Source organism: Porites lutea, chromosome 8, assembly GCF_958299795.1.
Source record: "Porites lutea chromosome 8, jaPorLute2.1, whole genome shotgun sequence".
NCBI classification, from domain to species: Eukaryota; Metazoa; Cnidaria; class Anthozoa; order Scleractinia; family Poritidae; genus Porites; species Porites lutea.
This window is the reverse complement of record NC_133208.1, coordinates 32,723,814-32,747,322: the sequence shown is the minus strand read 5'-3', so window position 1 is coordinate 32,747,322 and position 23,509 is coordinate 32,723,814. Positions and strand designations below refer to the sequence as shown.

Here is a 23,509-nt window from a genome sequence, read left to right as displayed (position 1 = left end):
TAAAATGTTATCTACTCCCGGGGCCTTTCCAGTTTTTAAGAGGTCGAAAGCAGTTACCGTTTCCTGTTCAGATATTTCATAATCTAGGGGCCCCAAGGCCTCTGATCTTGTTAGTATGTACTCTTCGTTTTGCTGTTTTCGTGCGTTTAACTTTTTAAAGTAACTGTAAAACTTCTCTAAGTCCTCAGATGTATTTTTTTGCATATTTTTGGATTTGCCCAGGTTGAATAATTTCCTAAGTTGTCTCCACGCAGATTTACCATTACTGAGATCAATGCATTTAATTATCCGATTATAATGTTGGCGTTTCTTTTTTCTGCACAGGTGTTTGAAAGCCTTTTTTTTCTTGTGTAGACTTGATCTCAATTCCTCCACGTTCGGGTTTCGTGAGATATGCCTACCTAATGATTTAAGATTCTCTTTTTCTATGTTGCATTGCTCGTCGAACCATGGTTTTTCACTATGCTTCCTCGTGGTGTTAATGAATCACAAGCCTGCTTGTTTGCATACGTCAATTAAGTTTTGTGTGAATAGATCAGTCATTGTGTCCACGTTATTGTTATTCAGTGCTGTGTTCAGCCTGTTTTTTGTTTCTGTACTTTCTAAGAGTCGGCTTAATTCGTATTTCGCATTATCATCCCAGACTAATTTCTTAAATTCGCTTATCGTGATTTCGTCTGATCGTTTGCCGGAACACCTTTTTTTGTGTTTTAGCATTAATGCGAATGAAAGGGAACAATGGTCCGATAGGTGGGGTTCCAGATCGTTGACAATAAAGTAATTAACATATCTGAGAATTCTACTGGAAATGATAACATAATCTACCACACTGCTCCCATTGTATTTGAAGCATGTTTTTTTCCCTGTAAGATCACCTACCACTCTGTCGTTCAGGATCCTAAGACTGAGAGCTGTGCAAAGATCAATCAGAATCCTCCCTCTGCTGTTAGTTGTATTTTCGTCCTGTGAATAGCGATAATTTTCTATATCTATTTCATAGTCTTCTGGGATTTCAAGAAACTGATTATCGTCATCATGGACCGCGAATTCTTGCATGCTGCCGGTGCGCGCGTTAAAGTCACCTTGTAAAATTACATCACCTTTGAGTTATAAAATTTACAATTTCGCTTTCAATATCGTCTAAAAGTTCTTGGTCGATTACTTGTGAAGTGTTTGGACTTATGTAAACAGTGCCTAAATAGAGATCCTTGTCCAGATCGAAAAAAGATTTATCTAACTTAATCCATAGTACCGGGTCCACCCTTAGTCCCTTGGGCGCTCCCCCTCACCGGGTCCACCCTTAAATTTATTAGAAAGAAACTTACCTTGTTTGTACGTACCTTCCTCTTTTTGTTTTATCACTTCTGTGGTTTGCTGGGTGAATTTTTTTAAAATCTTCTTTTCTCTTTTTATATTTACATAACCAGATTAGAAATGCAAATATACTTTTCAAACTTTGTTTTTAACTGGTAATTATTTTTAAGGGATGCAAAAGCATCCCTGAGTTTGAAGTAAGGGCTATTATTTTGAATAATAACCTATATTTCTACTCAGGTACCAGTAATAACTACCTTCTGGTGTAAAAACAATTGAACTGTGCATTACATGTCTACGCCTGTCGGTAGCGTACGTAAAGGCAAACAGAAATAGTTGTATTAAAGATACCAAACCTGTGGTGTCTTAAAAAAAAATTTTTAGATATCAATTTGGAAAAAAGCTTACTCCTGTAAATGATCGAAAAATGTTTTACAGATATTCCGCTTATTTGATTGTCTTAATTCATAGAAAGAACACTTACCACAGGTTTGGCATGTAAAAATAATCAATAACATAGACAAAGAAGTTGGCTGCAAAATCCTGTTAAGGACGGCGGCAGTTTATAAATTTTATTGTTTCTTTTTTGAAGACCTTCTTGCATAGCATTTTTTGTTCCTGGCATAATTCTGTAATCCTGCCAAAAAAATAACAAGTTTTAGCATTTGTTCTTATTACTACCATTTCAAATCATTGCAAGTATTATATAACTTTTACTTTGATGTTATTTTCTTACTATAGTATTTTTTCCAAACCATTTTTTAGTTATTCTTTACTGTCAACTTAAAAGACCCAATTAGCTGATAATTAATAATTAGCTGAAGCACATCCGTGGTAAACCTACGGAAAATAATTCTTGATTACATAAAAGAAGGCTGTAAAATTCATTGAATATTTAATGGCAGTTATGACATATCATTGGATAGTAATTGAATCCTATGGACATCTCTAAATAAAACTCCAAACTAGAAATCAACTGGGTTGATGAATTATCACACAGTTCAATTAACTTTTGATACAGATCACTCATCTCGACACATTTTTTATTTATTCGTTATTCATTATTCATTTTTCTAATAAGTTTGCACTGTTACAATAAATAATGCTTAACCGAATTTAATTTTACCAAACAGTTTTTGAAATTTTTATCAAATTTCGTCAAATTCTAATGAGTAGATTTGAGGAAATCGTAGTTTCTATCCATTGTCTATTGAAAGTCTTTAAAACAAGCCTTCTCACATTTTCCCTACAGAGTACGCATGCTCAACAATTGTGTGCGCTGGGGTTACTTAACCAGGGTCACGCGATATGACAAAAGCGACGAAATCAGAGTATATTTCTACAGAAAACTTATGGCAATTTTCATCAGTTTGTACTCGCATTTTTTCTAGAAAATCTTATTGGCTGCATATGTAATCATAATAAAGATGTTAACAGTAGAGGGATAAAGTCTTTTCTTTAGATCACGTGCACGCTGAAACAATTTCGTCAGTGAAGTTTCTTAGCGCGCGCAACTTTATGTCAGAGAAACTGTGTTCCCCCACCATAACAAAACTGAAAAACCAAGCGTCAAACCCTGAGAAGATTTCGTTTTCTGTTTAAGCGGAAGGATGATAATATTTTATGTACTATGATAATTCCCAAATTGAACTAGAGCGCTCTCAATTTAACCCAAGCCAGTGCAGGCACTTCCACACTTTTATGAGGGTTTATTGGCATAGCACTTCCATCGACGCATATAAATTACCCGCAAATCCTACTGATATAGGGCAATTATTCAGACACTTTAAATAGCACAAATGGCGGTTAACTTGATAGAAATATAATATTCTGAGCATTTTGTTTGAGTCAAAGAAAACCTTTGCAACTTTTGAAGTAAATATATACGTGTTCTCTGTACAACCGATTACCAAATTTTTTATTTTGCAACAAAAAATTTCCAACTCTAGTCACAAGAAAAAGTCAAATCCGACGGGGCAACCTAAGTTTCTTGATGCTTTGTTCAGTGACAATTCTTGTAGTTACGTTTTGCCCTTCACGTGTATCATCGAAGCACTGAACAGTAGCCTGAAGTCTGGAACTGTTTTACAAGTTCACAGAAAACTTTGGATGACAGATCAAACACTCAAAATGAATCATGCACAGCTAGCTATGTTAAGAAACTGAGTTAAGCATGTAAGAGCCCGTACAACTTTCGGCTGATAGCACCGTTTTTATCAATAAGATTTATTGCCTGTGATTTGTTTAATTTAGCAATAAGTCCAAACAAAAAATACGAACTAAGAACAAACCTTGCTTCGAAGAGGCAGAAGAGAATCTTGACAATTCTTCTACACCAGAGATCGTTTGAAGTGTGTTTGATCATCTTCACTGTGGCCAGTTTTCTGACTGAAAACAGTTTGAATCAACAAGAAATTGGTGTCTTTATTTATACGATCGCTTGATTAAAATTCAGTTGCTACAACATGAGAAATATTTTTGTTTGTATAAAAATATGACAATGATTCACCAGAAACGCTCTAATAAAAGTTATCTCAATACTGCGAGATTTGCACGCACTAAGGGTTCAACGACTAGTAATCAACGCTTTTATAGTATATCTGGACACATTCGAAATTTGCCGACTCGCTCAGCTTGGCTCTTGGGAAAAAAGGTGAACACGCATGGGACTTCATGGGGTTTTTTAAAAGTGATCTAAACTGCATAAAGTATAAGGCAACGTTGCTGGGTTTTGACAATGCAGTGGGAAAAGGCCGCACTTTTAGTTCATCAGTAAATAATAAATGCTTTGATTAGACGCATCCACAACAGAAAATTTGCCGACTCGATAAAACCGTGATGCGAAAACTGTTGATCAAAGAAAAGTAGCCGCGTTTCCACTACCTTCTGAATAAAGCAAAAAATACAGTCACAACTTCTTGGTGGACATTTATTCTCTTATTAGAAAAGCACAGAAAGTTGAAGAAATATTTGTTCTCTAGCCCGATTAATATTCAATGCAACTTGAGAAATATTTTTACCGACCTTACAAATAAACAGCAATTAGATGATAGATGAACAAGTTCGTCAATTGACCACGAGCAATAAACCTTACACAAGGGAATCCAGTCGTAAATCTGAATATTTTTAAAACCGCATATATTTTTTAGACGAAATCGGCTTTTCTCGCTAACGAAACCGTGTCTTTTTGACTTTCCAGAGTGATTTCCACACGAATCCGGGCCCCTGAAACATTTCAAAACTGCCAAAATGTCCGGATTTGTGGAGACAGGACCTTGGTGGCTTGAAACAAAACAAAAATAACAATGGTTAACGATGCGTTTTCGATGCGTTTTCGCATCGGTATCTTTTTAATACAAACTTTTGCTCGAACATTATGTCAATGCGAAGAGTAATGCACGCACTCTCGGCCCCAAAAATACTGAAGCAATCAATGCTAGAGAATTTGTGCAAGGTGGCATTCAAAGCAGCTTGCTGACTTGTTTATTTTCAATAGTTGGTGTGGCTCCTGTACAAGCGAATACGCATAAAACAATACCCGTAACTCCAATAATGCTATGACACCGACCGTTTATACCAAACACCAGATAGTAACAATTACGCAATCGAAATTGTATTTCTGAAAAAAGCGCTAACAAGGACTATTAATATTGTAATGTGCATTCCTTAAAAAAATTTCCTTTGTAACGGCATATAATATACAGGCACTGAAGAAAAACTTTTATATTTGGATTAAATCAGCAGGATAATAATGTGGTTTCCTCAAGCCATGTGGATAGAATAATTCCCGGAATAATTTTATTCAAGACAAAAATTGTATCTTTAAGAAATAACAGACTGTTCGGTGATTTTCTCAAACCTCTGTCACATAAACATTTTAAACAGCATGCTACAATTCGAAATCCACGTCTTTGATTTTGTAAAAATACAAAACTTGTAGTTTCAGCGTCACTTTTTCTACTCAAGTTTATTTTAAAATGACATACTATACTATTAAATACTTTTCATTTTGATGAAAGTAATACTGAGGAAGGTTTTAAAAATGAAAATTTTTTTCTTTGCATGATTTTTACCTCACCTTTCCCATCACTTTTAAGTAATGGTCCAGCTAAGAAGTAGGCAGAAAAACAATAGCCCGCGGCAATAGCGTCAGTTATTTTTCAGGCGCTAATTTCTCTAATCAAATTAAATCTGAATGCTCTGATTGGTCAATACAGCTAAAAGCGCGAAATTTGAATTTTAAAGTTGAATTAAGATAGCTTAAGACTCATTCGAACAACTTTTTATTTCGTCTATTGCTTTGTTATGTTGAAAAATATAACATATCTAAAATTTAAAAGATTTCTATGCTTCAAACCCGAGGAAGTTAAACTGATATGAAATTACACGAATATGAGCACAGTGTTACATCAATCAGCGACGTTGGGAACAACATTTACGTCGGCTCTCACAAAAGAAATGTCAAAACCATGATCGTAAACAGCAGCAATTCACTCTCACGTGGCGAATCTGGCGAACGCGCCAATGTCGCGCGTTCATATTCGGCCACCATACAGAACAACAACAAGTACACAAAATCAAATCCAAATGTTATCTAAATGTTCTGCTTTTGGAAAAAAAGAGGATGTTGCCCAGATAGAAAAAATTCCTGCATGTTCGGATAATCGGGTTTCAGAAAAAGCTCTGCTACAGTTTATCTGTTTTCAAGGTTTTGATATTACTCTATAAAAATCCTTCTTACAATCTCTCTCGTCCTTGGAAAAAATAAAGGCAAGCTACAGTCATGCTCGCTAGATCTTCCGTACCAAGAGAAACTCAAACACCAGTGACAGCTATTTATAATACCTAAGCGGCTTCCGTCTCGGTATTCTCCGTCTCAGAACTCAAAGGTACAAAATGCAAACGTGTCACAAATTTCATTTCGCTCATTTTAACTTAAGGTCCACGGCGAACTTCCATTTCGCTTGATGAAGCAGTCTAGAGAGAAAAAAAATCGAATGAAAGATGGGTAAAGATACACGGAATATGGAAGTTTCGAAAGGGGCAAACACATGAATAACACATAATGCGCGCGGAGGTGCGAAAATCTATTGAATTCAGCTTACCTCAAGCTCAAGTGTTCTACATCTCTTCGAGAAATAAATTCATCCTTGTAAAAACAACAAATCTTTCGCTTTCTTCTTTTATGCCCAGCTGCACTCCAATTTCTAGTGCCACAATTATTCTGATCTCCTCCTGATCCGGCCTGACAACGAAAACAACTACGCCGGGCCCAAATTCCCACATGGCGACTCGGCATGTCGAGGACGGCAGCAAACCATGTTTAAGAGCATTTTGACGATCACTCCGATGATAAAATACAGTAAATTTGAGATAAATATTCAATAAAGAAAAAATGCAGATTTTTCACGAAGAAATTGACGAGATTTCTTCGGGTAAAAGACAAATTTCCTAACATCTCAAGTGTCACACTAAGATGGGGTCACAACAAGGTCGCGCGTGTGTTGCACGTTTTCCGCTCTAACTTTTGATTGGCGCATAGAACAATGCTGAAACTTGGCCGTGAGGTATAAGACAGGGGAATGGAGAAAATAAAGCTAAAAAAAGGTGTTTTTGTCACGTTTCTGACTCTTTTTTTGGCGATTTTTGGATTTCGGCCAATCAGAACGCTTGATTTAATTGAAATTAATGATTAAAAGTTAGCACCTTTTAATCACTTTTGCCGTTCGCCTGCCTACCTTTTACACGGACCATTACTTAAAATGGTTAGCCCCTAGACCAAACGTTAACGTAAAGAAGTGAACAAATGCCTTTTTCGGCATTTATTTCACACACCGAGTAAAAGCGAAAGCCTAAAACGGCGCTACTCTCCCAGGTGTTCATAACGTTTAGTGGACTCAAAACTACAAAGTTGTACTCTTTAAGTTATGCATGCTATTATCGGTTTTACTCGCTACGCAAGATAGCGCCTATTGCTTGCTCTTCTGTTCCTGACTACTTTAACAGCTTCCCAGAATGATATCCGGATGGGAAACGCCCTTCGTTCCCCGGGAAAGAGAAGGCTGGGAACGAGATTAGCGAAAGCCATATTTTGCAGGTGTAATAACCTCTTTGTGCGTGTATGTGCATTGCGTTTTTTAAATGAAAAATTGAGAAAATATGTGTAGCACATGCTTAACCGCAATAAGATTAGGGTAAAAAAGGCTTTACTAAGACGGCGCTCAGCTGGTCAACACTCATTCAGACTTAGGTTCAGTTGTGTCTTTGGCCTTTTTGGTTGCAATACGCTTTTCAACTTTTTCTACAAACTTGATCACATCATCGGCGAACAGCTCTGGCTCTTCAAAAGCAGCATAGTGTCCACCACGAGGAATCTCAGAATACTGCACAATGTCAAGAAATAAGCTGTGCGTCCAGGGTTCAGGGGTGAGGAAAATCTCGTGAGGAAATTCTGCCAGCCCTGTAGGAACTGTTACTGGAATCCTGTAGTGATGAAGAAAAAATAACATTTTTTACAATCAAAAGCATCTTCAAAACACAGGACAGCATCAAATTAATGCATTGCTGGACAAAAATAGGGCCAGTGTTACACTGCTGGTACAATAGGATGTATGTGCACAATCGTAAATGTTTCAATGAAACGTATGGAGTACAGATTTCCTATCACAATATCACAATAGATAAAATCGTTTAGTATTGATTGTTTACTGAAGAAAGTTTTCATAGCTTAACTGATCGTGGTCCTCTTTCCTTGCCTAGTTCAAAAAACAAACTGAAAACAGACCTCTCTGGTACATTTTTCTTCTTTCTTCTTTTTCTCTTTTTTTTTTGTAAAACCTGTTCCCAGAACTTACCCAAGTAGCCTGTGTTAAGTACCAGCATGATCAGAGATGGCAATTAAAGCAGGCAATAAACGCAAGCAGGACTGGTGATTTAATTTCAGTTTCGGTGGTTCTGTTTTTTTGTTTTTGACCCACGAGGCTCGAAGAGCGAAATATATTTGAGGATCTTAAAACTGCTAGAACATTTTTATTTTTACATTTTACATTTCTTATACTTGCGTCGAATGTGGAAAAGACGTGATGTCTTATTTTGCAAGTAGTTCAAGTTATTTTTTCTATCCCTGTGAAAAACATGGCACTATTTAGAGTCTAGGGGAGGCTAGGCAGGGCGACATTGATGTGGTTTACCTGGAATTCATCACTCCCCTTATAATTATCAACTTTTCCTCTCCCACAGTCCGGTCTTTAACTTGTGAACTTCCCACCCGCTTAAGGCCCATTAAAAAATTCAGGTTCTCCAAATTTAACTTTCCTGATGTACCCTCTGACATTATGGATATTTCAATGTTTTGAGCTTTCTCAGAGATTTTTGAAAGGAAACAGTTTTACTGCCCAATGAGACGGCGTGCTGGTGGGGAAAATTCAGCTACGTATATACTGAAAAATACAACAAACTACTGCTACAGTGCAAGTTAACCCTCATTCTTCCCTCAGCAAAAACACCTTCCCACCTTAAATACCGTAAAATTCCGAAAATAAGCGCCTCCATGTATAAGCCCCTCAAAATCGTAACACAAAAAACCCTCCGTTAAATCGCCCCTCCGAATATAAGCCACCCAGGGGGCTTGTACATGGAATTTGCTCTCGAATACAAAGTAAAACAAAGCAAAAATGGTAAATTTCCTTCCCACTACAAGCTAGCCTAATTGGTTTGAAACACAAATTTCCCTCTGTACATAAGCCCCTCCGAATATAAGCCCCTGAAAAAGGCCCTTTGAAAAATATAAGCCCCGGGGCTTATTTTCGGAATTTTACAGTATCTTATGCACAATTTATCCCCTGAGACTGATTCCTGCCCTTCATATCATTCAAATCACTCTACTCCTATATTTCCAAACAATATGCCAACCTTTTATAATTTACACTAAAATGTAAACCTCTTTTTTAAGTACCCGAAGATCCTTCTCCCTAGATTTAGTGCCCTTAAAGTCAGTTACTAACCCTTCTGCACGCTGCGCTTCAGCACTGTGCATTTCTTCATAGTACAACCTCATTGAGGATGTAATTGAGTGGGTTGCCCAATAGATCATTACATTGGTTAACAAGTCATCTCTGGAAAAGCAAGATTCTAAACACATTGCAGTATCAGTCATTTGACATCCACTCCACATTGCAAACTTCTCCAGGATGTATGCTGCCAGACCAGCTGGTGAATCATTGGTTGCTAAACCAACAGAGTGAGGGCGAGTTGCTGAAAACATAAAAACAAAGTCATTTAGTGACATCATTATAGACAGACATAGGGAATGTTTACATGAAAAGAGGAAAATCCTAGCACCAGGAAGATCCTAGAAAGCAGAACTGACAACGTCATGTTGGGTTTACATCCAAAAATTTTGGTCCATTTGTGGTTACCAAGCGTAGAAGGAATTTAACATGGAGGGCAAAAATATAACAAAGATGGAATATTTGGGCCTTTCTGCTTTCTTCACTGGTGTTACTATCCACCTTTAATTTAAGAATTTTCATAACTATAAGTGCATGGTAATGCCAAACAAAATGGTTGGCCTTAATTGCCATTATTATCCACTGAACAACCAGCCACCATTTTTGTGTGATTTGTCCCTAGTACTAGGATATTCCCAGAAAAAGAAGTTTTCATGGTGCTAGGATCTTCCTACCTCTCTGCTAGGAAGATCCTATTACTAGGAAAATCCTTGTGAAGTTTATTGATCATAAAAAATTAAAACATACATGTACACACAAACATCCTCTGCTCGAAAATAGCTTGACTAATCGAGGCAGGCAGAGGAAAATATAAAGTAATTTATAACTAGGAAGAAATTAAGTAGAGGAAAAGAATAGGATAGCAATCAACAGCACCAAAATTGTTGAGACATTGAACTCAAATAGGGTGACTTCAGGAAACAAAAGTATCCACACCCCTCCCCCCTCCCCTCCATTCAAAGTTGGGGTGATTGTTTTCTATAGGTAGCTCAAACACAGCGGCACAACATTGCATGGCGGGAATGGGGGAGGAAAAGCTTTATTTTCCCCTTTTGAAGTCAGTGAAACATCAGAAAGCTGGCCTCTTTTGGGCAAGTGTCTCAACTAATTTTGTCGTAGATTAAAGATAGGTCTATATTAATGAATTAATGACACAAGAAGATGGACTGAGTTACAAAATATATGACAGATTAAGCAAAATGTTTGTTAAGGGTATTTGGAATTTCTGGTTGTTTGGCGGTAACAAATACGAGAAATTGCTTTGTTACTTTTTTGATGACTGATTAACGCATTTATACCTTTCCCCATGTATTTTTCATACATGTATAATTGGATACATTTTGCATAAAGCAAAATTGTGATAAAATCTTGTTTAATAATTCGGGAGAAATGCAATATTTTATTTCTGTGTTAAATTTACACTTTTCTGAATCTCCAGAAAAGAAAAGCTCATTCTTAGTCTATATAGACTCTCTTATTCTACCCCTAAAATGATCTATGGTTTTGATAGTTGCTTGTTTTTGCATGTAAACTGAATACACTAGGACGATCCGCATTTTGGATCTTACTGGTGCTAGAATGTTCCTCCCTTCATATTGTAAACAGGCCCTTATTTAACAGGAATAACTTCCCTTTGCACTGACCTTGTAAGTGAAAATAACCTGACTCAGCCAGAAGTTTGAAAAACCAATTCTGCAGTGGGAAGATTTTCTTCTGTTCCTTCTCTGAGAAGAAAAGCTTTGCCTGTATTAAGGCAAATGGTGAACTGATAGGTGATCCAGAAATAACATTATTAAGATGCAGTCCTCGAATGTAGCTAAAAGTTACAATAAAAACAACAGAATATTAGATTGTATGTAGCTAGATTGTAGACTATTAGAAAGCAGGGGTCAGTGATATGCAATCATATGGGAGTTGCAAAAAGGGCCGGGTCTGAGAAACTATATATTTTCAAAGGGAAAATGGAACTAAACTGTTATAATACAAAAAGTTCATTTGAAGATGTACATTGAAAATCCACAAAAATTACACTGATAAAGTAAAGATTTTACCTTCAATTTGTATGGTGAAAAATTAAAATAGGTCAAATGGCTTGAGGGGAGGGCATATCTCCCACACATTTTGTACCCTGCATATATAGCCGGTGGTTTTTTGTTTTTGGCTCATAAATTGAGATTCAGCTGTGTGAAAGCAGTGCACCAAGGTAAAACAAGAAAGCAGTGGGACAGAGGGCAAGGGGCTTCTGATTGATCTTACATGTTTTCTTCTTGACCTTGCATGCAGGTGTCTATCAAACACACACACAAAAAAAAACCACCAAAAAACTGCCAGCAGCTACGCAGGCTAGTGTATTTTGTTACACCCTCCAATACAATCTAATTATAGGCCTGCCCTTCAAATGCAGACAGTAAAATTAAAGCCCTTCTACAATTACGTGGAGGCTTGTGTGGCTGAGCAGTTAACGCCTCGAAATATGAAAAAAGTGGGCCAACAATCTCAAGTTTTAATGCTGTGACTGCAAAAATCATCAAAAAATTATTATTGTCAGGGCTTTCTGATGAAATTTGTTTGATAGTCTTCTTCAAAACTCTACAGGTGCATTTTGTTTATGGGTAAATAAAAGAGCTAAGTAATAACTTCAGCACAGAATTGATCCCTAGAACAGCAATATCCTTGTGACATAACTCTATATAAAGGTTAAAAGGTTAAAGAAAGGTTTAAGGTTTGTTTGTAGTGAGAAGTGCACTTAGCTTATCCAGCTAGTTTACAGGCCCTCTGAACAAATAATGCCAATAGAAAAACCCCAACTGATAGGATCGAGGCAGCCAGTTGGTTATTTGAAAACCTGGTTGAGGATAGTGGAACTCGGGACAATTAACCAAGAACAAATCCAGCAAGTGGCCAGGCTGGGTGAGACTCTCCAGATTACAAGTCTCACATGCAGACCACTCGGCCACACTGCCTGGGATAATTAGGGTGCTGATGGGTATTCTTGGAGGGGGTGTGTCACCCAGTTTTCCAATCCTGGCCCTGTTTCAGACCAAAAAAGGTCAACCCATTTTAAATTCGCATATCGCTCTTTCTTTCTTATTCACTCGGAATTGAAGCAACAATTACATTCATACACTCCCATAACTCCCACAAGGAGCGTTGCGTGACGATACTAAAAACGGCTGCGAGGGAGACTAGGGTGTTGGCCACCTTAAGTCACAACCCAACCCTCTGTTACTGTTTGCTTAAAAGCAGTCAGCAGTCTTGTTATTGTTAAAATGATTCCTTTCTCACCTTGGATTCATAATTGCCATTGCTCTAGTGATAACACTGCCCCAGTCTCCGCCCTGAACATAATACGACTCATATCCAAGCCGATCCATCAGCTTGGTAAAAACACGAGCAGCAGAAATTGAATTAAAGCCTGGCTTATGAGGAGCTTCAGACAAACCATAGCCTGGTATAGAGGGGCAGATAATTGCAAAGGCATAATCATCTGTGGAAGCAGCAATCAATTTTGGAATAACTTTGTAGAACTCATAAAATGACCCAGGCCATCCATGGACCATCATTATAGCAATCAAACGCTGACCTTCTTTTAGTTGATCTGGTTTATAATGCACAAAGTGAACCTCTATTCCGCTTATCTTTGTCTTGAACTGAGGATAAGTGTTAATAAGTGTCTCCTGTTTGCGCCAATCAAACTTTGTTTTCCAGTACTCAACAAGTTGTTTCATATAGTCAGGGTTTATTCCATATTCCCAATCAATTCCCTCCAAGTTTTCAAAGAAGTACGTCTTAGAAAGTCTGTCCTTAAGATCAGACAGGATTTCATCGGATAAACTCATATAAATTCGGTTTATGGAAGTGTCTTCTTTCTGCTCGCTGCTCTCTTGTCCTTTCCCCCACCATTCATGTTCATCGATCCGAGGCACCTCGCCAGTCGGGAACAGATATTTGCTTAGTAGCATAGGAACAACTACGATCGAGATACCGACGATCACGACAAAAACCGCACAATAGGTCTTGCAGCCCATTTTTGAGTGTACTGGAAGCAAGATATGGACAAAAAACCACTAGCTTCAGTGTAGCTTGTCTTGTAACTTCTTAGTAAAACTTCGCGGACTCTTTTCTTTCGTGACAGTCACGCAATCAAGGGGGTCGAAACCCAACTGGGGTACTGGTCCGGGTTGTTCAATAGAAGCGGGGTTAAGATAACCCAGGGTTAGTGCGATATAACAGCTTGCAAGGCAAATTCAGTTTAATTCCCTTTGGTCTGCAATTTTATGATTAGATGCTCTGAAAAGAATAGGAAAAATTAACACCCGGGGTAGAATTTAACCCCAGCGGCCGGGTTAACGCTACTCAGCGTTCGAACAACTGGGCTCAGGGGACGTGGTTGGTCACACGAGATTACACGCCCGCTCATCTCAACCCGCCTGAGCAGCGTTCCCCTGTCGTCAAAAAGCGATGTCACTTTTTATTTTGAAAAGACTTAGAAAATGGTAATAACTAACATTCACATTTTTCATTTCTAATACTGACTCTTAGAAACGCCATACGTCAGTACCAGTTCCAATAGACCTTGTCACGGTTTTCGACGCCATCTTGACGAGTAGGCCTAGGCAAACGCGTGAAAAATTACAGTGATTGTATGAGAATCTAATGTCGAATAATTTCCGTAGAACGGCTGTTCTGAAAAAAATATGACTTGCAAACTAAAGCTTCACTTCTAAGGATTCTCCTGAAAAAATTTGAGGGCGTTACATTCACTTGAAGACCTAGAACCACTTTTTGAAATTTTCTATACATTTGTCTGTAAGAAAGTCCCGGGAAAATTACAGACAAATATATGGAAAATCTAAAGCAAGCCTCTTGAGAAGTTTAAGCACAGATATGCCCCAAAAATGTTTTAGGACAATCCTTTGCACTGAAGCTTTAGTTGACAATTGATATTTTTTTCAGAACAGCCGTTTTACGGAAATTATCCGACATTAGATTCTCATACAAACACTGTAATTTCTCACGCGTTTGCCTACTCGTCAAGATGGCGTCGAAAACCGTGACAAGGTCTATTAGAGCGGTTTTCGTTTGAGTGTCGTAAAACCAAAACCAAAGTAATTACTCTGGCCAATCACATAGGACACAGACAATACATTGAACCAATCAAAACTCGAAGTAATTACATGTGGCTGACGCAAAGCGCGGGAAAATGCATGCGAGCGCGTCACAATTGGCTTTGGTTTTACTTCTGATTGGATGAAAAGGTGGCGCGAATCTTTTAAGCCAATCGCATCGTGTAGAAAGTGCAAAACCAATTACTTTTCGACACTCAAATGAAAACCGCTCTAAGCATGGCGTAGGGCATTTGTGCAAGCCAGGCACAGTGTGGGCGAGGGCAGTGACACTGCGAGGGTTAAAAAGGCTAAAAAGGTTCTGCATCAGTAAGCGCCACACCTTTCGTTCAGAAGAAGAGTGTAGTAACTAGAAGTTGCACTTCCTACCAAATACAGTAGAACCCAGCCTTACGATCACCCGTCTATACGATCTCCTCGCTATTACGACCAAATTCTTTCCACCCAAACCGGAAAAAAAAATACTCGTGAGTCATTTCAGCTATCTGTTTATTATTTTAAAGAGCCTGTCAACACGATCATCTCGGAAACTCTGTTACTCCCGACGTGGAGGAGTAAAACATGAAAATTTGGTTTTATCAACTGTCGATAAAAGTCAAATTACCATAGTCGTATAAGGAAGGAAAGGGCTAGCTCGCGCTCCACTAACTGAACGCCTGGAATATGGTAGCTCTTGGTCAGTGTAGAGCGAAAATAAAGGGACTCTGAGGTTATTGTGGTTCTTACTCGAAGAGCGACACCTTTGCTTGAAACGTAATTAACTTGAAAAAGTAACATTCATGCAGTTGAGTGAAGGGCGTTGATTGATTCCGTAGGGATTTAAAGTACCGATTTGAAAGAGATTACGAGGAAAAATAAGACGCGTCTTATGTAAGACGCGTCTTTAAATAAGACGCGAACTTTCCGTATAAACGGTACATTTCGTCTAAAATAAGACGCGGCTTAGCTAAGACGCGTCTTATTAGATAAGACATGCTCGTATAAATGGTACAGTTCGCGTCTTATTTAAGACGCGTCCTATGTAAGACGCGTCTTATTTTTCCTCGTATAAATGGCGCTATTATACATGTTTTCGGTATATTTATGTTTTACTGAAACAGCAGCAGGAAGCTGAGTACAAAAAACATTTCAAAAAATACCATTCTTCACTAAAAGATTTTAAGAAGAGTTATAGAGTTTTAGATCCGAATTTACCGCGAACCTCTAACCGCTGGAGATCACGTGACAAGTCTTTCGCGTCACGTTTGAAGTTAACAACGTGCGTTTTCAACGTGGGGAGGTAGGTTTTCACGTATGTCATTCACCTGAAAGCTTTTAGCTTACAATTCTTGTTTTATCCCACGTAATGATACAAAAATCTTGTTGAGCAAGTCTTTATCCATTAACAGAGGTACAAATTCGGGCGAAATGCTAAATTTGATAAATTCTGTTGGATCTTGAAAACAAGTGCCATTCACTGCTGCTGATTCAAAATGGCGGCCCTCTTTAATTCACCGCCAATCTAAATCGAATTATGTTTGAACGTCGAACCGCAAACGGGTAACCGCAAACCGCGGTTAGAGGTTCGCGGTAAACTCGGATCTAAAACTCTCTATTATTTTCATGACAAGGTATGTGTTTCACTAGACTACGAGTAGTTCCCCATTTGTCCTCAGGGATAGTAGAGCGAGCGAAACGCGAGCGCTCGTGAAAATCACCCCACGCGAAAAAAGGCAACAGCGGCAACACGCGGCTAGCCTTTCTCGCATGGGGTGATTTTTACGCGCGCTCGCGTTTCGCTCGCTCTACTATCCCTGAGGACAAATGGGGGACTACTAGTAGTCTAGTGTTTCACATGCCGCAAGCATTCTGAAACGAGCACATCAGGAAAATGATCTTTGTTAATCATCCATAATCACTTCTTTGACATATAGTTTTTTTGCTTTAAGACAATCAGCTGATAAATACTTATTAAGACTTAGATTCAGTTGTGTCTTCGGCCTGTTTGGCTGCAATACGCTGTTCAACCTTTTCTACAAACATGATCACATCGTTGGAAAACAGCTCTGGTTCTTGAAAAGCAGCAAAGTGTCCACCGCGAGGAAGCTCAGAATATTGCACAATATCAAGAAATATGTTGTGAACCCAGGGTTTAGGAGTGGGGAAAATCTCGTGGGGAAATTCTGCCAGCCCTGTGGGAACTGTTACCGGACACCTGTAGAACGACACAAAGCAAATAAAATTAATTAAAATCCTCGCGGCACAAAGATCATAGCGTAGGCTGCGAACGCAAACGTATTTCCAGACGTGGCTTCTCTCCACTTGGAAAGTAACTTACTAGCTTATTATTTAGCTTACAGTAATTATTTCGGGTGAAAAAAAGCAACGACCGGAAATACGTCCGCGTTCACAGACTCGTCGCGGCGACAAATGAGGGGTCAATTCAACCAAACTTTTACAAGTATAATAATTTACAATTGTAGCCATTGTTTTAGAATCTAACAACAATAGCTACACTTGTAAATTACCGTTGTAAAAGTTTCATTAAATTGACCCTAGTACTTGTACCCAGGTTGGGCGACAAGTTGCTGACAAAAGTCGCAGCGACACGTCGCATTGGTATCCGGTCACCTCCCCCACCATATCGGAAAGACAATTACCTATCGCCACTTGAATTTTACGATGAAATTTAAGGAGGTGAGGGCCAAACGACAATATAACCTTACAGTCGAGCCTCGCTTTATGAACACCCACCCACCTCGTTATTACAGACAGTTTTCTTTGCCTCTAGAGAAGGCACTTACAAATTCTCTTCGACCCGCTTAAGATGGACATCCGTTAATGCGGACAACGGACACTTGTTTCTCGCCCAATAAGCAGACTCTGGCCGAGAAAGCCAACCTCGCTAAAATAGCCCTTCCTTTTTTTGGCACCAGTCCCCTTATCGTTTATGATAAAGTGCGGAATTTAAAATTTTGCCTGACCTTCCGAAAACTCTCCATCAACCCTTCAAGTCGCCGAAACAAACATCTCCTCCCAGCAGAGGTCAGGAGCGTTATCATTAAATCGGGATGAATGATAAATCTTTCGCATTATATTGATGTATTTGCCTGTCTGAAAGGTACGTCTCGTCCTTCGCTTGTAACCTCCTTGATGGCGTCACTGTTTACCTTTTTTTACCTTTTGTTACCTTTTTTCTAATTAAAAACTATTGCATTTTCCCTCGTATTTATTTACTGAAAATGTCCTGCAGAAAACGCAGAAATTGATTTCTGAGCCCCTAAATTTGAAACATTTTCTTGGAGAGTATACCCTCAGACCCCCATAGTTTGCAGTGCCTTCCGAGGTCTAACCTTTCTATCCGCGCGTGCATCTTGAAGACACCACGCTACGCCCCTGGAGGTCACAAGATTCACTGGCCTTTAAAGGCACTAACCTTGCTGAAACATGTCGATAAGGACTGTGCATTTGTTCATAATAAAACCTCATTGACGACGCTATTGAGTGCGTTGCCCAGTAGATCATTACATTGGTTAGCAAGTCATCTTTGGAAAAGCGAGATTCTAAACAAGTTGCAGTATCTGTCATTTCACATCCACTCCACATTGCAAACTTCTCCAGGATGTATGCTGCCAGGCCAGCTGGTGAATCATTGGTTGCTAAGCCAACAGAGTGAGGACGAGTGGCTGAAAACAAATGACATTTAGCTACACCATATGGCAACACAACTTGCTCTTTAAAAAGAATGTCATACAATGAAGTTATAAATAATAGGCTGATGGATAAATCATTTGAAATCGTACTTTTACAGGCCAATAATCTTTGCTTTAGCTAAAACTACAAGGATTATTTTCGTGTTTATTCTGTCCTTAAATGAAAATCTGCAGTTTTAATAGTTCCAGAAAAGATCTGGCATACTTCCCCCACGGATGGATTAACTTTTCTAAGTACCCCCACCCATACGCCAACTCGTAGGGATATGGCACTAATTCCCTGGTCTTCCGTACAGGTCATCAAATTTTCCGGTTAAATCGACTTCTGGCTTCAGAGCTTGGCCGTGATTTAGGTTTTAAGAAAGCCCATATTTTCCCAAAATTCAACAATTTTTTTATTTATTGTACGTTTTCACTTCTGACGTTCGAGGCAGTACAGAACACTTTTGCACATATTTTATCACTGAAAAAGATTATCATGTCAATTTACAATAAATATAAAGTAAATTTTGATCTTCCTTTCTTCAATAGTTCCAGGCCTCCTGTCACTGTTGGAATAAATGGTTGTAGTTTTCGGCTCTCACACACACATTTGATCAATTTTTATAATTAAAATTGATCAATAATAATTATTATTATTAAAAATTATTATTATCATTATTATTAGTCTAATTACTATAAAAGTTGTTATAATTTCTCAGTTATTTATTCATTTATTTTTTCATAGAATAGAATATATAGAAAACTTTATTAATGTGTCAGAGCCGTATAGCTTGGGAACAACCCCATACTAATTTGGGGACACAATTTATAATTAAATAATTGGAATTACCTATAAAATATAAAAGCAAAAATATTTAAACTACGCATAATATGTTATACTCTAATGATAATCTAAAACGACTGAGAGAGAATTGTAAAATTAAATGGTTATGATGTGCAGAGAGAACAGTTCTTACATCCATCATCTAGATGCATCAATCCAGCCTTTTTACAAAACAATTAAACTACTGGCCGGGAACCCCACTCAATTTGGTTACGAGTTTTCAAGAAATTGTTTAAAAGTGGCTATTCACAAGATATCCAGCATAATTTTGGTTTTAAACAGCAGTGGTTACCCTGTACACTAACCTTGCAAATGAAAATATCCTGACTCAGCCAGCAGTTTAGAAAAGAATTTCTGGATTGGGAAGATTTTCTTTTGTTCCTTCTCTGAACAGAAAAGTTTTGCCTGTAAATAGGCAAATGGAGAGAGGGTGATCGATCCAGTAATCATATTGAGGTGCAGTCCTCGAATGTGACTGTGGAAGAAAATAAAAAGATTCCAGATGAAATTTAGAATGCAGTCTCTTTCAAAAACGCAAGGGAATTGACAAACTTAAAAGACATTTAATTTTCCAGCAGGCATCACCATCCTCTCTAGGTTATGGGAGTCACCCATGCAGATCCCCATTTGGCTCAAGCCAAGTACCCTGCCTTAACCTCTCTCTGATTTTTGCTAATGTGTCATCTTAAATAATAAGCATCTATATAGCCAGCTGTCAGTCACTTTAAAAAATCTTGACTGGCTGTTGGCCATTGAGACACTTCATAAAACACTAGAATGCCTCTTCCGCAGGTTATCTTTCCCTTCCCCTCAGCTTTCCCTGCCACTAATTTTTCTCATTCTTTTTTATCCGCTGAAAGAGGTGTGGGTTATTGCTTAAAATAAGAAAGTGGCCTTGTTAAGCCTCGGTGGGTCTCATATGTTGCCAATGTACATGCACAGGGTTGTCAAAAAGACTTTAAGTAGCAGGAGAATAAGAGAAGGTAGCCGGCATGAGTTTCCCGGTGACGTCGGTAGTGGAAGACATATCACTATTGATATATATATAAACAGTTCAATCCAGGTTAGTAGCAGCTGTCAAACATGATAGCACCGATACTGCATATGAATTACTTAGTGAAACTTTGGTGGAAGCATGCAAAAAAGCGAGAGACAGCAAAATTAAATGCAAACCACAAAACAAATGGTTCAATCAGGAATGCGAAACAGAAAAAGAAAACATGCAATCCCTTAGGGAGAATATTTCTCATAACATTAACAATTCAGAACAGAGACAACTACAGCGAGACAAAAAGAAGAGTTCAAACAAACTTGCAGACGGAAGAAACGGGAGTCTATCAGAAAAGGCATGTCTAATATCAATATATGCAGAAGTCCCAAGAGATCTGGCGACAAACAGAAAAAATCTTTATTAAACTTAGGAAAAACAAAACACATAGAGCTGAAGCAGTAAGTACGGAATAGTTTTATAAATACTTTAAGCAGAATGCGACCCCTCTCGATAATATACTGGATCTGGAGACGAATATGTGTTTCCCAGGTAGGAGAACACATATTACTAGGGAAAATGTGATTCCTAGGTTGGGTAAATCACTATCACTAAGGATATGTGTTTCCCAGGTGGGGGAACACATATCACTAGGGATATGTGTTTCTCAGGTAGGGAACGCATATCACTAGGGATATCGGTTTCCTAGATAGGGGAACACATATCATGGGATACGTGTTTTGCAGGAGGAAGAACACATATCACTAGGGATTCCCAGGTGGGGAAACACATATTACTAGGGATATGTGTTCCCCAGGTGGGCGAACACATATCACTAGGGATATTGTCTTGTCATATCGCTAGGGATATGTGCTTCCCAGGTGGGGGAACACATATCATTAGGGAAATCTTTTTCCAGGTGGGGGAACACACATCACTAGGGATATGTGTTTCCCAGGTGGGGGAACACATATCACCAGGGATATGTGTTTCCCAGGTGGGGAAACACATATCACTAGGGATATGTGTTTCCCAGGTGAGGGAACACATATCACCAGGGATATGTGTTTCCCAGGTGGGGGAACACATATAACTAAGGATATGTGTTTCCCAGGTGGGGGAACACATATCACTAGGGATATGTGTTTCCCAGGTGGGGGAACACATATCACTAGGGATATGTGTTTCCCAGGTGGGGGAACACATATAACTAAGGATATGTGTTTCCCAGGTGGGGAAACACATATCACTAGGGATATGTGTTTCCCAGGTGGGGGAACACATATAACTAAGGATATGTGTTTCCCAGGTGGGGAAACACATATCACTAGGGATATGTGTTTCCCAGGTGGGGGAACACATATCACCAGGGATATGTGTTTCCCAGGTGGGGGAACACATATAACTAAGGATATGTGTTTCCCAGGTGGGGGAACACATATCACTAGGGATATGTGTTTCCCAGGTGGGGGAACACATATCACTAGGGATATGTGTTTCCCAGGTGGGAGAACACATATCACTAGGGATATGTGTTTCCCAGGTGGGGGAACACATATCACTAGGGATACGTATTTCCCAGGTGGGAGAACACATATTACAAGGATATGTGTTTCCTAGGTGAGGGAACACATATCACTAGGGATATGTGTTTTCCAGGTAGGGGACACATATCACCAGGGATACGTGTTTCCGAGGTTACAGAAGTAGCCGGTGATAGTGCCGGTTGCCGGTGCATTTTGACAACCCTGCATATAACATAGACCTTGGGACTACCCATTTTCATATGAGAACAGAAGTCACCAGCAACAGAACCCATCCCAGTCATTTATGCCCGCATGCCTCTGAAGGTGACCCTAGTTCAACTTTACAAGCAAGCCGGCAATATTAAAAGATCTGTGATATTTCTCATTACTGCAGAATATATCCTCATACTTTTATGTCAAAACAGATTCTCTCGCAGTACCAACAGAAGCAATGTAACAAGATAACAAGTAAATATAAGAAGCAGGATTTATGGTTAAAAGCATCTACACTCACCTTGGATTCATAATTGCCATTGCCTTAGTAATTGCACTGCCCCAGTCTCCGCCCTGAATATAATACGACTCGTAGCCAAGCCGATCCATCAGCTTGGTAAAAACACGCCCAGCAGCAAACGTATCAAAGCCTGGCTTATGAGGCGCTTCAGACAAACCATAGCCTGGTATAGAGGGGCAGACAATTGCAAAGGCATAATCATCTGTGGAAGCAGCAATCAATTTTGGAATAACTTTGTAGAACTCATAAAATGACCCAGGCCATCCATGCACCATCATTATAGCAATCAAACGCTGACCTTCTTTTAGTTGATCTGGTTTATAATGCACAAAGTGAACCTCTATTCCGCTTATCTTCGTCTTAAACTGAGGATAAGTGTTAATAAGTGTCTCCTGTTTGCGCCAATCAAACTTTGTTTTCCAGTACTCAACAAGTTGTTTCATATAGTCAGGGTTTATTCCATATTCCCAATCGATTCCCTCCAAGTTTTCAAAGAAGTACGTCTTAGAAAGTCTGTCCTTAAGATCAGACAGGATTTCATCGGATAAACTCATATAAATTCGGTTAATGGAAGTGTCTTCTTTCTGCTCGCGGCTCTGATCTTGTCCTTTCCCCCACCATTGATGTTCATCGATCCGCGGCACCTCGCCGATTTGGAACAGATATTTGCTTAGTAGCATAGGAACAACTACGATCGAGACACTGACAATGACCACAAAAACCGCACAGAGGGTCTTGCATCCCATTCTTGGATCTACAATACAGTTTGCAACTTTGGCAGGAAACCCACAAGCAAGCGGTAGAATCTGCAGGCTTCTGCAAACAACTCGCTCCAGGTCATCTAAGAACGGCCAGAGAAGTGTGCCAAGGTTTGCCTTGTGCAAAAACCGCACTGAACTTGAATGACGTTCTGGAGGGGTTTCTTGACATTAATGTTGTTCGTGCCTGTCAAAATGTTGCAAGACTGACCTGCTGTGGTTTTGGTTAGTTTTGAAACATTCCCTCATGTGCAAGAGTTCATGACACGTACACGAAGTCTAAACACCATGTCTGCCGAAACTATTTGACTAATGTTAATATTGAAGCCTTGTGCTATAAAAAGCCGTACTTGTCTTCTTCTACCGTACTCTTTCTGAGTTTTAATAAACGTCTTCAGTAACGTTTCACAACAGACGTGATGTTAACTCTGTGGAAAAGATAAGATATCAAGTACCCACTTTTAAATGCCACTAGGAACGAGAGGTTCACGCACCCGTCTTTTTTGGATGTCACGCAGCGCTCCCCGTTGCGTGACATCCACAAAACGGCTGCGAGGGAGACTAGTGATTTGCAGCTGTAACTTTAAAAAGTCAATCATTATTTTCTATCCGCAAAAAAGTATAAAGGCAAGAGTCTTACGTAACAGGGGGAGGGTAGGGGAAAAAAACGAGTAGGGTGGCGGCAACCCCTTTTTTACTTCCAGTTCGTGCAAAACGCGTCAGAGTTATGCAACAGCCCTTGACAGAACGGTCGTG

At 39.1% G+C, this 23,509-nt stretch overlaps 2 protein-coding genes across 2 annotated transcripts; both read right to left on the bottom strand.

The window, feature by feature from the left end:
* Nucleotides 1–7,063: 7,063 nt before the first annotated feature.
* LOC140946037 (epoxide hydrolase 1-like) lies at nt 7,064–13,417 on the bottom strand. Its single transcript, XM_073395107.1, has 4 exons — nt 12,609–13,417; nt 10,967–11,139; nt 9,318–9,567; nt 7,064–7,797 (listed from the first exon to the last, which is right to left on the bottom strand). Exons 1-4 carry the CDS (start codon nt 13,349–13,351, stop codon nt 7,551–7,553), a joined length of 1,413 nt encoding a protein of 470 aa, XP_073251208.1. The 5' UTR covers nt 13,352–13,417; the 3' UTR covers nt 7,064–7,550.
* A 2,853-nt stretch (nt 13,418–16,270) lies between these two features.
* LOC140946056 (epoxide hydrolase 1-like) lies at nt 16,271–22,802 on the bottom strand. Its single transcript, XM_073395124.1, has 4 exons — nt 21,996–22,802; nt 19,273–19,442; nt 17,865–18,114; nt 16,271–16,643 (listed from the first exon to the last, which is right to left on the bottom strand). Exons 1-4 carry the CDS (start codon nt 22,739–22,741, stop codon nt 16,400–16,402), a joined length of 1,410 nt encoding a protein of 469 aa, XP_073251225.1. The 5' UTR covers nt 22,742–22,802; the 3' UTR covers nt 16,271–16,399.
* Between the last annotated feature and the right edge of the window lie 707 nt (nt 22,803–23,509).